This window comes from Lithobates pipiens, unplaced genomic scaffold (genome assembly GCF_037356315.1).
Source record: "Lithobates pipiens isolate NorthernLeopardFrog02 unplaced genomic scaffold, aLitPip1_a1.2 Scaffold_16, whole genome shotgun sequence".
In the NCBI taxonomy this organism is placed as follows: Eukaryota; Metazoa; Chordata; class Amphibia; order Anura; family Ranidae; genus Lithobates; species Lithobates pipiens.
In genome coordinates, this window is record NW_027507748.1 from 122273979 (window position 1) to 122290330 (window position 16352).

At 41.2% G+C, this 16352-nt stretch overlaps 1 protein-coding gene across 3 annotated transcripts in view; it reads left to right on the plus strand.

Moving 5' to 3' along the window:
• SEZ6 (seizure related 6 homolog) overlaps positions 1 to 16352 on the plus strand; it is a 916788-nt gene that overhangs the window by 622482 nt on the left and 277954 nt on the right. For all 3 annotated transcript variants that reach the window (XM_077480389.1, XM_077480390.1, XM_077480392.1), the window contains exon 4: positions 4087 to 4279. In XM_077480389.1, the coding sequence (XP_077336515.1) occupies positions 4087 to 4279 (193 nt within the window). The remainder of the gene's footprint in view (positions 1 to 4086; positions 4280 to 16352) is intronic.

A 16352-nucleotide genomic window follows, 5' to 3' on the forward strand; every position in this document is an offset into this window, starting at 1 on the left:
CAGCCGCATATGCAGCGGTGTAGACCTATAATTCTATACCTATGGCTCTGAAAAGAATAAAAACAATACATGTTTTGAACAACACAGTAAATGCCAAATAGAGTCACCAGAGTAGGAAGCTGATCAGCGCATATCTTGCACAAACTGAATCCAGTAGGGCACTGTGAATCCAGCAGGCTCGCTCTCCAATGTGCAATAGAATACAATGAGTTGGAGAATTAAATCACATCAGTAGAGTGGAAAATTCAGCATGAAATACAGCAGTTTGCATGGTTTATGGAGGTTACCAGTTGGCTTCGTTGTTCTTCAGAATTGAATCACACTGATTTTCCCTATCTGAGGTTCAAACACTCATACACAATGTTTCCAGCTAAAAACAGAAAGGAGCTTTTTTTTTCTGCCAGAAAATGTATTAATCTTACATTTTCAAAGCTTTCTTTGTTGTGTACATCTACCTGATCCTGGCTACACATAACTGACTTCCAGCCAGAAGGTTCTCTCTTTGGATAAGGAAGTAAGGAAGGATTAGAACCCTTGTCAGACCTTTATTGCTTTGTTCCTCATTGGGATGGGGGAGCCAATTTCTGATCACTTTTTGTTCCAGGCATGCTGGTCACAAACTAGAAAGTGAAAGGACCCATACACCAATTAAAACATTTTTTCCTGAATTATGCCACTCTGTGATGGCTCTGCTAATTAATATTAGTGATCATAAGAATAATAATTAGGGATGCACTGTACCATTTTTTTATGAGTACCAACACTTATTTTTAGTACTCGCGGGTACCAATTGCTGATGCCTATTACAACTGTTTTGTTTACACTTCAGCTGGTACAAAGCACTGAAAAGTTATTTACAAATGAAATGATTATTTTTTTTTGTGCTTTTTTCAATGGGAAACGTGTCAATTTATGTTAAAGGTGTCAAAATATTAATGAAAAAAGCAAACAAGAAAGAAGTTTTAATTATTAATAGTTTATAAAATAAGTGAACAAATTAAAAAAAAAATTAAAAAAAATTTTTTTTACTTGACAGGTTGCATTAAACTGACTTCATCTGCAGATTGAAGTTCATTCCTTTGCTCTGTAGATGAAGAAACAGAAATATACACAAAGAAACTATATGGTTGATTTACTAAAACTGGAGAGTGCCGAGCTACACCAGATTTTTCACTCTACAGTTTTAGTAAATCAACCCCAATGCTTCTTTTTACCTTTCTGTTTCAGCTGCTGAGCAATGTTGTTGTTAAACATTGGCTGGCTGCTTTTTTATTTAATTTTGACAGCTCCAATTGCTGGGACTTGGTTTACACTTCAGCTGTCAATAGGGGAACCCCACTAACAGCTGAATGAGTCATTGTTTGTTAAGGATGCGGTGGCCCTGATCCTTAACAACCAATAATTGACCTTTTTTTAACCAAGCCTGAAAGTATCAGTTTCAGGTATCAGAGCCGACCGATATTCATGCAAACGCTTAGTATCAGCACCGATACCAGTATCAGTATAAAGTTCAACCCTAATATTAATTGTTATAGTAATATGCACAATGCTCAAAGAAGAAAAGAAAGTAAAACATCAACCACTTGCCCTCCACCCCATAGCAGTTTTACTGCTAGAGGGCAGCGCAGGTGTGTACTGAATCATATATATATATATGAGATTCCGGAATTCCATCTGTAGAGGGCAGCGCACCACCAGCAGGCTGCTTCTGCTGTGATAATTTACAGCAGAAGCCAATCTGCGCATACTGGGCACTCGATTTCCTGTGGCACCCACCGATCGTTGGCAATACATAGAGAACTGAGATATGTAAACAAGGCACATCTCCGTTCTGAGAGGGAAGAAGGAATGGATTCTGTGTTCCTGAAAAGCCAATCATTAAGTTAGTATCAGAATGTCTGCCGCAATATCATAATCCCGCTATAAGTCGCTGAACACCGCCATTACTAGTATAAAAAATAAATAAATAAAAATATCATAATGATATATCATAGTTTGTAGGTGCTAATACATTCGCGTAAACCAATCAAAATACGTTTATTGGGATTTTATTACCAAAACCATGTCGCAGAATACATATTGGCCTAATTAAAAGATACAGGGTAGTTTGGGACTTTAAATTAAGCAGTTGTATAATGGAGATAATTAATGAATAAATAATGTAAATAATACTGGATTGATAACATTGTTCCAAAAGCATAAAAAATATTTATTTAGTTCATATATAGATGTACATAATGCACATAAATCATAAACATGATGAGTAAACTGATATAATCATATCGATACATAATCAGAACAAACTAAAATAAATAAATATGAGGAATTAATATAATTACCATAGAGTATAAATGCCCCAACAACAAACAATCATGATACACTCCTAACAACAATAAATCACATTAAAATAAATAAATAAATAAAATAATTAATGTAATAACTATGGCACATGCGTGCCACAACAATGGACCCATTGTCCATTGTTGGGGCATTTATACTCTATGGTAATTATATTAATTCCTCATATTTATTTATTTTAGTTTGTTCTGATTATGTATCGATATGATTATATCAGTTTACTCATCATGTGCATTATGTACATCTATATATGAACTAAATAAATATTTTTTATGCTTTTGGAACAATGTTATCAATCCAGTATTATTTACATTATTTATTCATTAATTATCTCCATTATACAACTGCTTCATTTAAAGTCCCAAACTACCCTGTATCTTTTAATTCTACTACCGGGATGGAAGCACTATGTTGTGCTTCATTTAAAGTCCCAAACATTTTTCCCCCCCTCTTGGTTACATATTGGCCTAAATTGAAGAAATGTATTTATTTTTTATTTTTTCATTAGATGTGTTTTATAGCAGAAAGTAAAAAATATTTTTTTTTTTTTTTTTTTGTTTTTGTTTACAAAATTTTCAATCTTTTTTTGTTTATAGCCCAAGAAATACCCCAAAAAAATGCAGAGGTGATCAAATACCACGAAAAGAAAGCTCTATTTGTGAGAAAACACTGGGCACAGTGTCGCACCGCCGCACAATTTTCAGATAAAGTAATGCTGTGCCATATCACAAAAAAAGAGCTTTGAAAGTACGGCATGGGGATGCTGTCCGTCAGAGCGCATGTGACGCTGGCAGCATCTTTTGTGAACAGTGCAAGTTTAGGAGATATTCATTGTACCTACAGGTATGCCTTATTATAGGCTTACCTGTAGGTACAAGTTCAAAAGTGGAATTTACTTCCACTTTAATCCCTCAATGATAGAGAGCTCAGCCATGTGTTCCCCTCTTCACCTCCACAGGAGCTCTGAGGGGTTACTTTCCTGCATGTTTGTCATGTTTCAAAATTGTATTCAGTCCTGTCTGCAGATATATTATTCATATCCAAAATAGATTAAAAACACAATGGTTCCCAACCACAGTCCTCAAGTACCCCCAACAGATGTTTTGGAAAATTCCCCTAGACAACAAAGCTTTTATGCATACTTAGCAATTGAATTTGATTTAAAGCACCGGTACAAGGTGAAGAAAATCCTGAAAACTTGTCTTGTTGGGTGTACTTGAAAACTGAGGTTGGGAACCACTGCTTTAATAGATGAATCAATAAACGTAAGCATATTTGATCCATATTTTGCTATTTATCTGAAGCCCCCCTGAAGCAAGATGTCGTTCTACAGCAGTTATTCTCTGACTCCTGGCCCACATGCTAGTTATATGGCAGTGAATCTGTATCTCATTAGCTTTACTGAGAGTGACGTGGCTCCCCCAAAACAAGGATCTGGCTTTGCAAGTCAGAGAGGTATCCAAACGCATGACAGATTGCCTTTAATTAAACGCAGCTTGATCTCTGCACAGTGAACAGACTGTATGGTCACAGCACTGCCTAAGAGTTTGATGTGCTCTAAATAAGACTTCGGAAAGCAAAAAATGGATCACAATGTACAACGCAATTTTATGCCCACAGCAAAAAATACGATTTTTTTATTATAAGAAAGTTGTTGGCTTTATCATTTTGTGCAGGATATTCCATATTCAAGCACTTAGCTTTATTATGAGTTTTCTCTCTCTCTAGGTACAAAATATCAGTCTTTCTGAAGGGGAGACCGTGACAGTGGAAAGTCTTGAAGGAGTCGACCCTGTAATCCTCGCCAATGAATCCTTCATGATGAGAGGTCAGGTTATCCGAAGCCCAACCAATCAAGTCATGGTGCGTTTCCAGAGTTTGCAGACATCCAATCTGGGCAGCTTCCGGTTTTATTACCATGGTAAGGTAAAAGTTTCTAAACTGATTAAGACAAATAACCCACTCTCAGCTTAAAGTGTATTTCCACTTTTGCAGTGAAAACTCCACTATAAGTCTGTTATGTGCTCTCATTCATGGCATGCCTAAAAAAAAAAAAAAATTTAAAACTTAGCTTTTAGGTGCCATGGCAGACTGCAAAGCATTTCTGTCGCAATAGAAAGGCTTAGGACAGGCTAAGCTTCCTCTCATTGACATACAATGGCAAAGGCAAGTTTCTAAATAATTGACCCATTCTTAAAACAGACAGTGCCCAAATCTAGTTTGCAAATGATAATGAGATCTGTCAGCACAGAACAGACAGTGTTCATTACAGCAAACACAGCTCCTCAGTACCCTCTAAAATCTAAAATGGTAAGCAGCAATTTTTAAATATTTGTTTAACGAGGAAGTAAACCCTGATGGGTTTACGTCCTCTTTCATTCCCTGCAAAGGCAAAGCATAATGGACTAATATGCATCGCATAGTAGCCCATTATGTGTCACTTACCTGACACAGGAGCCAGTGAAGTCACTGCTGTCCCCTGTAGTCCGGCGCATCCATCTTCTCGGTGGGGTCTTAGTCTAGGCTTACCTGTAGGTCAAAGTGGTTTGTAAGGGTTTACAACCACTTTAAGTTGTGCTATGTGAATGAGAACATGTAACAAATATAAAGTAAGTGTTATACCATTTTGGCTGTAAAAGTGCTCTTTCAATTTGTTTCATTGACTACTATTTTGTCATTTTTTACCTATTTCATGTTTTTTTAGGTTAATTATATATTTTCATAAAGCATGTGCTGTGCCCTTTAAATTAAATTAAAGTGGAGTTCTACCCACATATAAGACTTTGCGCCATATATTTACAAAAGTTGATCAATGTACATCTCTCCTAATTCCAAGGCAGAATAAATTCATTTCCGTGAATCTTTCCTTTATAGCTACCTCATGGCTTTTATTCATTTAGTTGACTTTCTTTGTACCCTTTCCTGCTCACATGGGTTTTCTGTGGGCACCCTCCCACACTTCAAAAACATGGCAGTAGGTTTATTGGCACCTGTCTAAAACTGGCCCTAATATATTCTACTAAGCGTACCTCGACATCTGCCTCAACTGATATGAGTCCCCAGACAAAAAGGACAAAAATATAGAAATATATATATAAAAAATAAAATAAAAAATGTAGTCTTCTGACACCTACTCTGATCCAACATTGTGTCCTGGGTGTAGTGGTGCTCACCATACTACTGATAACCAAAGACCAGCTGATAAATAATATTTACACCTCTTTCCAAAAAATGTGTGCCCTTCTAAAACAGTCTATATCTGCATTTGCTTTTTTACATTTATGTTTTAAAGATTTAATTTGGAACGCTTGTATTTTGGAAATTTTTCTTTTGATGGCAGTAAAAACATGCCTTATTTTCTTTATTAGGCTGGGATCACACAAGTGCGAATTGGATGAGGAATTTCTGCATCCAATTTACACAGCAGGTGACTGTGGCCGGCTCTCTATGGAGCTGGTTTAATTACCTCTGCAGCGACTCTGGTGTGATTTGGTCTTTTTTCTCCATTTCAGGTCCGACTTCAGCCAAAAATTTAGGCTGAAATCGGACCTGAAACAGCGACCAAGGACGTACTGGACTCCTGCTGTGAGCCGCTGCATGCTGATATGTGAACCCAGCCATAAACTACTACTTGCTTTCCAATCAATGGGGGGAATTTACTAAAACTGGAGAGTGCAAAATCTGGTGCAGCTGTGTATGGTAGCCAATCAGCTTCTATCTTTAGCTTGTTCAATTAAGCTTTGACAAATCTGGAAGCTGATTGGTTTCTATGCAGAGCTGCATCAGATTTTACACTCACCAATTTTAGTCAACCTCAATGTGTCTTAAGCCTCATACACACGATTGGACTTTGTACAAACTTTCCCGTGAATTTTTGCACACACTGTGCGTCAGCCGTGAACTTGTATTGCATACACACGGGCAGGACTTTATCAGCCAGCTTTCACCAAATCATGTGTTTTTTCTGCTCTTTACCGTCACCTTTGGTCAACTTGTATTGTTGTTTGATCTTTTGCATTGGCTCTGAGCATGCGTGTTTGTACTTTGTATAAAAGTCCTATGGTTTTCTGTACACACAATTGGACTTTGCTTCATCTGAGTTTTGTTGCCGGAAAGTTTGTCCGTTCGCACAGCCAACAAAAGTCAGATGAAAACCGAAAAAGTTTGTCCGATGGAGTGTACACACGGTCAGATGTTGCCTTAAAACAGCTAATTTGCATGTTTGTTGTCAAAAAGTCTGATCGTGTGTCTGGGCCTTTAGATTTTAACTCAATCAATTTTCCTAGCTCTAGAAGACTTTATAAAATATAATTTTGGATACTACACATGCCACATCCACAACAGAAACCAGTAAAAATGTCTCAATCTTTCTGACTGTTTCCTATTCAATTTCCCTAAAAGATGTGATAAATGTGATTTTTTTTTTTTTAAACGCCAACACATACTTTGATTGAAATGTTAAAATTAAACAAGCAGATTGAAAAGTGTGTTGGCACCTAAAGTATATTTAAATCCAATCATTAAAATATCATAAAAGCTTTAAAATGTTAACATAATTTCAAAAGTAATTTTTCAATATTTAAAATGTTTTTCCCTATATATCCATTTAAAAATGTGAAACTTTCATTAAATGCTTCCCGTTTGGCCACTATAGAAAAATGCAGCACAGGAGCTTTGTTGGCCATTCGTGCATGGCTTCCCTCAGACACATCAGATGACAGAGCTGGATAGAGGGCCAATTTATGCGATTATTGTGTCCAATCACTGTGATCACACTTGTAAACAAAGGCTGCATGATGAGTCGCTGAACTGTTTCCTTTCACAGCAATCAGCTGTGCTGATTACAGTGATCCACACTGTAAGAAGACCTACTACATATTTGGATAGGCTACACTTCACAGGAACACCTTGCTTTTATGCACATATCCCAAACCAATTACATATTCTCACCTTTGCTCACCTTCATACACCATGAAGATTGGTGATCCGTGTTCTAGGGACCCTGTGTGTGTGCCCTACTGGTGCGCGGCATCAGACTACCTCAGCTCCCGGGCGAGATAAATCTTTCTGGCCCTGACTCCATACTCACTATACATCAATGTACTTCATTCCAAATACCTTTGAGCATCCGCCCCTGAGGAAGTGTTCTATACACGAAACGCGTTGAACATCTAGAATGCAATCATATGCCTGCCAATAGGAATCAATCTAGACCCATTATCTACAACCAATCATGTTTATACTTTTTTTTAACAATAAAAGTTTTTATTAGGCAAGAAATAAAAAGGTTACAATATAAACCACACAATAACAGTACATGTATCAGTAATTGCATATCTGTACACAGGGTCAAATTGTATGAGAAGTAACATCGATTAGAATAAAGACATGTAAACTTCTTAGTCGCTGTGCTTTTTTTTAGATTAACAGATCAAACAAGTGTCAATCATTACTATTGCCAACATATGTGCTGGAGTAGCGTTTTATAAGTAAATGGGGTAAAGGGTAGGGAAGAAGGGGAAGGTAGGTAAAAAAATTCCCTGGGGAAGATGGGAAAGGAGAAAGTAAAGAGAGAGAGACACAAGAGAAAGAAGAGAGAAAAGAAAAAAAAGAAGAAGAGAGTCCTCGCCAAGGAGGGTCATCAGCGTACTTTTGTTAGAGTATTAGGAGTCCATGGATTATCAAGTTTAGACAGATCTGGTTCGATTTGATCTATCAGGTCTGAATGGACCATTCAGCCAGTAGTCAGCCTTTCATATGCATCTGAGTATTTAAACTGTACCCAAGTGGACCACGTTTTGTGGAATTTATCTGATAATTCATTGGCTACGGCAAGTGTTTCTGCTAATGATGTGATTGATTTTATGAGCCCATTCTCTAGTTGAAGGGGTTGTAGTAAGTTTCCAGTATCTAGGGATAAGATATTTTGCAGCATTTAGGAGGTGTTTTGTCCAAGATCTTTTATATCTTCCAAGGGGAAAGTTGGAGATATGTAGCAGCAGGGCCGGCCCAAGACATTGTGCTGCCTGGGCACAAGAATGAAATACCCCCATATTCATTATTTTATATCAAGATAATTAAAACTAAAATTAAATTTATCAAAAAGCACCTTGTCCATCTGGAAAATTATATCACAAACCATTACGCTCAAATCCAAAAATGTTTTTGTTTATAGCACAAAAAATTCAAAACGCAGAGGTGATCCAATACCACCAAAAGAAAACTATGTTTGTAGGATATAAAGGACGGAAATTTTGTTTGGGTTCAGCATCGCACAACCACGCAATTGTCAGTTGAACCTCCCAACTAAAAAGTTGTTGCACTTGAAGTTAATTTGTATTGCATTTATTTGTAGAGGAGTTTCCACCATCCCTGCTAAGTTTAATTTCCTATGTCTTGTTATCAGTTTGAATTAGATGTGAAGTTGCATTTCACAGAAACCGGTATTGAGGTAATATTGAAGTTTATTGAGATTTCCATACATTGGAGGGTTTCACCATTATTGTTGAGTTATTGATTAGTAAGATCTGCGCTTTTTTTTGTGTTGTGAGAACACGTAAGTGCTTAGCGACAAGCCTTTTACTGACACCTTTTTTATTTTACCTCCAGTAGTTTATTGTAAGTAGTAGTGTGGTGATTACCTATTATACTAAAGATTGGCATGTGGAATTAATAAACATCAATGGATTTTAATTGTGGCCAACCAGGCTGCTGATTGGTACTGATTTGCAGCACTGATAGGTGGCACTGATTGGCATTAATAGGCATCACTGATGGGTACTGATAAGCAGCAATGATTGGTAGCACTGATGGGCACTGATTGGCAGCACTGATGGGTACTGATTGACAGCACTGATTGGCATTAATAGCAGAACTGATTGGCATTGCTAGGCAGCACTGATGGGCACTGATAGGTGGCACTGATTTGCATTGATAGGCAGCACTGATAGGTGGCACTGATTGGCACTGATGGGCAGCATTGATAGGTGGCACTGATTGGCATTGATAGGCAGCACTGATGGGCACTGATAGGCGGCACTGATTGGCACTGATGGGCAGCACTGATAGGTTGCACTCATGGGCAGCACTGATAGATGGCATTGATGGGCAGCACTGATAGGTGGCATTGATGGGCACTGATAGGTGGCACTGACAGGGGAGAGGAGGAGTTTCAATGTAACTACATTGAGGGAGAGAGATCAACTGTCACAAATCAGCGGTGATGTCAGGGATGGACAGAGCCACGGGACTGAGCAGCTATCAAACACCAGCTAATCATCAGGCTGTTTAGGAAAGCGTCAGAGCCACCTAAATGTAGCGCCCCGCCCAGACCCCATCCCATTGGCTGGTGTCTGATAGCTGTTCGGTCCCGTCCACTCCCAACATCATCGCTGAGTTGTGACAGCTGATCTCTCTCCCTCAATGCAGTTACATTATCTTACAGTGTCACACACTCAGCGGCTCTTACAAGCCCCATGATCTGATCATCGTGGGCGAAATAATCCTTGGATGCGTTTCACAGCATCCCAGCAGGCAGATATCGGAAGACAGCCTAGTGATTAGGATGTGCAGCGGTGGTGGGTACTCCCGACAACAACTGCATACTGTGGTCGGCTGCCGCCCCTCTTAAAGTGCCGCCTGGGACAATGGTTCCACTGAGTCCCATCGTTGGGCCGGCCTTGTGTAGAAGACACAGATTTGTATCCAGTATGTGGTTATCTGGGGACAGTTACACCAAATATGCAGATGTTTATACTTTTTACATACCTTTTATAACATGTGCCACTCAGACGACATGTATGTATATAAATGAATTTATGAAAAATATTTACTTATCAATTCACTTTATATTCTATGCTGTGAAGCCAATATGTATGCAGTCATGTTTCCTTGATGTCCATGTCATGTGTACATGTGTATATAAATGAAATGATATATTTTTTACCTTTCTTTGCATTATTGTTATGTATTATACATTCATCTATATCAATTAAATGATTTTACAACCTAACCTCCACTAGTCAATAGCCTCATCTAAAGTCCCAACCTCCCTTTTCTTATGTACCAGCACTGTAAGAAAAAAAAAATTCCCTGTCACTATGTCACTATTGCCATGTTGCTGTGTAAACTCTAATAGTTCAGCCAGTCAGTACAGCCACCACACCAGTCCCAGTGTCACTATAGGGCCTAATTGACATGTGATTTGCTCTCTGAAGGGCAACACCTATTCAAATTGCTCTTTTGAGAGCATTTGAGAGGCAGGGACAAGGCGTTCTATCACCTCCTTACTGCCTGCTTTAACCCCTTGGACTCTGCACCAGTCACAGTCCAAAAATGTAATAGGTAGTCAGGAATATAGATGTGTAATTTTTGTCCCTAGAAAGCCTGAAGGTGCTCCTTGGATTTTGAGCCTCTCTACAGTATGTGGCTAGGCTGTGAAAAGGTGTCACACATGTAATATTGCCATACTCTGGAGGAGTAGAAAAATGTGTTTTGAGTTGCAATTTTAAGTATGCCTTTGCTGTGAGTTATAGAAAGAGATTTATTAATTGGCAACTTGGTGTAAAAAAAAATAATACATTTTAATTTTCTGACCTGCATTTTCCAAAAATGTGTGACAAAAATTACATATTCAAAAGACTCACTATGCCTTTTTTTTGCTTTTCAAAATAGGGTGATTTTGTGCTGTCTGGACAATTCAGGGATTCAATTGATATGATAGGTAGTCATGAAATTAGATGTGCAAAGCACCCTCCCCATGTTGAGGGCATGTGGCCTGGTACAGTTCAGGAGGGGATGCTCTCTCATCCCCCCCCCTTTTCCTGCAGCCTGGCAGGTTGCATGCTCGGATAAGGGTCTGGTATGGATTTTGAAAGGGACCCCCACGCCATTTATTTTTATATTTTGGCACGGGGTTCCCCTTAAAACCTATATCAAACCTGAAGGGCCTGGTATGAATTTTTGGGGGGGGGGGGGCTACTGCAAATTTTTTAAACATTTTGGCATGGAGTTCTCCTTAATATCCATACCAGACCCAAAGGGCCTGGTAATGGACTGGGGGGTCAGTTTTTTCCCCAAATTTTTTACGTATATTGCCGGGATCTGACAGTACATTACAGCTGCAAGCAATTTTCCTTTAGAAATCTAATCTTGCTGCGGTACTGTTATAAACATGGGGAAGATGTGCTACAGGCAGACTAAGGGGAACCCCCCCCCCCCCCGACAATATTTAAACATTTTATTTTTATTGTTTCACTTTAAGCATTATTAAAATCGCTGCTCCTGAAAAAAGTCTCTTGCCCACTGACTCACGCCGATATATGTTGGCAGAATGGCACCACTGTGCGAATGGGCGTATATGAATGGTTACTCCCTTAAGGGCCATAGCAGAGACGCGCACACGCCCGACCCAATGCACATGGCCGGCAGGTACAATCACTGCTGGGCCATACCATGATTGCAGGCACGAGAGCCAGAATGGGGATTTGTGTATGTGAGCACACAAATCCCTGTTCTGACAGGGAAGGAGAGACAGATTGTCTGTTCCTACTAAGTAGGAACAACAGTTTGGCTCCTCCTCTAGTCACTCCCATCCCCACACAGTTAGAAACACACCTAGGTAACACATTTAACCCCTTGATAGCCCCTAGGGTTAACCCCTGCCAGTGACATTTACACAGTAATCAGTGCATTTTTTAGCACTGATCGCTGTATAAATGTCATTGGTCCCAAAAAAGTGTCAAAAGTGTATGATCTGTCTGCCGCAATGTCGCAGTCCCGATAAAAATTGCTGATTTGAATACGTCCCATGACCGCTCAATTGTCAGTTAAAACGACGCAGTGCCATATCACAAAAAATGGCCCAGTCAGGAAGGGGGTAAATCCTTCCAGGGCTGAAGTGGTTAAAGACTTTTTTTTTCATTGATACATGCCCCCTGGGGCAGTACCCACATTTTTTTGTCTGATCACATGTTCTGGTGCGAACCAAACCGGGAGGGGTGTGTTCGGCCCTTCCCTAATCAGGAAGTTTTCCCTGAGAAATGCCATACAGCCATCACTGGAGTGCATGCATGTAGATAGCAAGTGGCTAGAAAAGAGCCCACAAAGGAGATCAACAGCACCAAGCCACGAGCGGGGTAAAAATCCTTTTTTTTTTTAAGTGGCAATACACAGTCAGTGCTTCAGCAAATTGAATGTCATTCAGTTAGGCTTTACATCTATGAAAGTGTATCTAAAAGACAAACCATTTTTGACAAAGTGCAGAATGGTTAAGACACCTGACAATTTTTTCCAATTGGTGTTCCCATTGGAAAATTGTTTCCCTCAACCCCTGTTTCTATGAAAACTGAAATTTTGGATTTTTCCATCATTTATTGTACTATAAAGTACATTGTACTTTATTGAGACAATGGTCACTAAGGCAAATAGAGATAATAAATCTTCCCAGCAGGGACAAAGACAGCAATAAAATCCTGATGGGGTTTTAACATTTTGACACTGTTTTTGTCTGCTTCCCATATCCCGATTTCCAGGTCTGTATGAGTACATTTCATTAACCCGTGCAGTTGTTTTGTACATTTTCACAGATGAGAAAAAAGCTACAAAGCGCTAAATGGTTACTAAAAGTCACAGTGAATATTTATTGGTGGAATCTACATACTGACCAACTGTTTGTGTTTACACGTCTGTGTGTGAATTCTGCAGGAGGGAATATGGCGGATGTTCAGTCCCGTGCTAACACAACAATGCGGACTTATAGAATGCTGCAATAATAAACAGGCAAAATATTTGCAAACAAAGACAAATATATTATTCACTTGTGCCATCTGCCTTGTAAAGAGGTGTATTTTTGTCCTCTGCAGCAGATCACTTGAGAAAGATTTATATGCAATGTCCCCGTCTATGCTAGAAATGGATACCTACAGTTTTCTGGGGTTGTTGAATTGGTAATAATTTGCCAAAAATTACCATTCTACAGACATTTTGAAAAGCAGGCATGAAAAACCACTGACTTAAATCTTAAAATACAAAAAAATAAATATATATATATGTGTGTGTGTGTGTGTGTGTATGTATATATATATGTATGAAAGTGCACTTGGAAGTAAAGTCGCTGTAGATCCGAGGGGGAAATGCAAGGAAAATAAAAAACAGCATTTTAGCTTGCACATGATTGGATGATAAAATCAGCAGAGCTTCCACTCATTTCAGATCTACCCCTTAGATTTACAGCGACTGCACTTCCAAGTGCAAAGTGGATTTGCCTTTCGTAAATAACCCCCTTTGTTACAATGTAAAGTAGTGAGTGTCCAGTTTGTATAACAGTGTAAATTTGCTGTCCCCTCAAAATAACTCAACACACTGCCATTAATGTGTAAACCGCTGGTGAGTACACCCCTAAGTAAAAATGACCAAATTGGGCCCAATTAGCCATTTCTCCTCCCCGGTGTCACGTGACTTGTTAGTGTTACAAGGTCTTATGCCGCGTACACACGGGCGGACTGTATGGCCTACTTAGTCCGCCGAAACACATTTCAGCGGACAGTCCGCTCTCGTGTGTGGGCTTCAGCGGACTTTTTCAGCGTGCAGTACGGCGGACTAAGTATTTCGGAATGTTCGAAATACTGTCCGTCGTACTCGCATTTCGGCGGACAATCTGCCCGTGTGTATGCCAGTCCGCCGTACTTTTGAAATGAGCGGACTTTTCCCGCCCAGAGAAAAGTCCGCTCATTTCGAGCGGGTATCCAGGTAGGCGGGGCCCGCGAAGGAGACGTCGCTGGCCCTGCCCCTGGACTTAAAGGGGAACCCCAACGCCGAAAAAAATCGGCGTGGGGGTCCCCCCAAGTCCACAACAGACTCTTGTCCGAGCACGCTACCCGGCCGGCCAGGAAAGGGGGGCGAGCGAGCGCCCCCCCTCCTGAGCCGTACCAGGCCGCGTGCCCTCAACATGGGGGGGTGCCTTGGGGGGGGGCTTTATGTCACATGGGTTGGTGTCATATGGTGACCCCGCCCCCTTACGATGTCATAGTCCCCATGTGACATCAACCCATGTGACCAACCCATGTGACATAAAGCCATGTGACACCGCCCCATTGTCCCTATATAAGTGGCCGCGCAGTGCGTCCCTGGCATTCCGGCCGGAGAGATCGTCGAGGCAACATCTCCTGGAGAAGAAGAAGAAGAAGAAGAAGAAGAAGAAGAACGGAAGGCGACGGCGGCGACAGAAGACCGGGCCACCGCCTGTAAAAGAACTATAAGAAGGCGCGGTGGCCTGGCAGAAGAACCGAAGAGGGGGACAAGACCCCCGAAGTCGGGAGAAGAGACCGGCGGCGAGGAAGAAAGCCGGATTCCTCCGCTAGCAAAAGAGCTACAAGAAGATAGCGGAGGAGTCCGGCGAGAAGACCCCCGAAGACGGAAGACCCCCGGAGCTGTGCAATAAAGTATTTTATCTCGTGTGTTGTGTTTTTTTTTGGTACTTTTATTTTACAGGTGAATGGGTAGGGGTACATTGTACCCCATACTCATTCACATAGGGTGGGGGGCCGGTATCCGGGGGCCCCCTTATTAAAGGGGGCTCCCAGATTCCGATAAGCCCCCCGCCCGCAGACCCCGACAACCAACGGCCAGGGTTGTCGGGAAGATGCCCTTGTCCTCATCAACATGGGGACAAGGTGCTTTGGGGTGGGGGGGCCGCGCGGCCCCCCCTTCCCCAAGGCACCCCCCATGTTGAGGGCACGCGGCCTGGTACGGTTTAGGAGGGGGGGGCACTCGCTCGCCCCCCTTTCCTGGCCGGCCGGGTAGCGTGCTCGGACAAGGGTCTGTTGTGGACTTGGGGGGGACACCCACGCCGATTTTTTTCGGCGTTGGGGTTCCCCTTTAAGTCCATACCAGGCGGCGGGGTCAGCGACGTCTCCTTCGCGGGCCCCGCCTACCTGAAGACGCGCTCGAAATGAGCAGACTTTCCTCCGCGTGTGTGGGCGAGTCCGTTCATTTCAAAAGTAGGGCGGATAGTATGGCGGACTTAGTACGCCGTATTAGTCCGCTCAAAAAGTGGTGTGTGTGGTCAAGTCTGTTCATTCGAAAGTATGACGGACTGTCCGTCGGATTGTCTGACGGACTAAGTTGGCCAGACAGTCCGCCCGTGTGTACGCGGCTTTAGTTGTAAATGGGGAGCAGGTGTGTTAAATTTGGTGTTATCGCTCTCACTCTCTCATACTGGTCACTTGAAGTTCAACATGGCACCTCATGGCAACAAACTCCCTGAGGATCTGAGAAAAAAATAATTTTTGCTCTACATGAAGATGGCCTAGGCCAGGGGTAGGCAACCTCGGCCCTCCAGCTGTTTTGAAACTACAAGTTCCATGAGACATTGCAAGACCCTGACAATCACAGGCATGATGGGATCTGTAGTTTCACCACAGCTGGAGGGCTGAGGTTGCCTACCCCTGGCCTAGGCTATAAGAAGATTACCAAGACCCTGAAACTGAGCTGCAGCATGGTGGCCAAGACCATACAGTGGTTTAACAGGACAGGTTCCACAAGATAAAATCTGGGTTTGAAAAAGGCATTTACACATAAAATGGATTTAAAATCTTTGTAGATATTTATAAATATATTTAAATGCAAGTTTATGTACCTGGAGTTCAGCTTTAATTATATAATATTTATTTCTCAAATTTATAACGCAGCATAGTTACATTGCACATGGCCTTTTACGTCAGTCCTTGCACAGTAGAGCTTGCAATCTAATGCCTCCCCCACAGCCATGCAAACAATAATACATGGACACTCTAGGGATTTTGTCATAAGGCACTAATTACCCTGCCAGTTCTTTAAGACCCCTTTCACACTGAGGCAGGTTTCAGGCATTTTAGCGTTATAAATAGCACTTGTAAAGCGCCTGAAACTGCCTCCCATTCATTGCAATGGGTGCTTTCACACCCGGGCGGTGCGCTTGCAGGACGTTAGTAAAGGTCCTGCAAGCAACTCCCCAA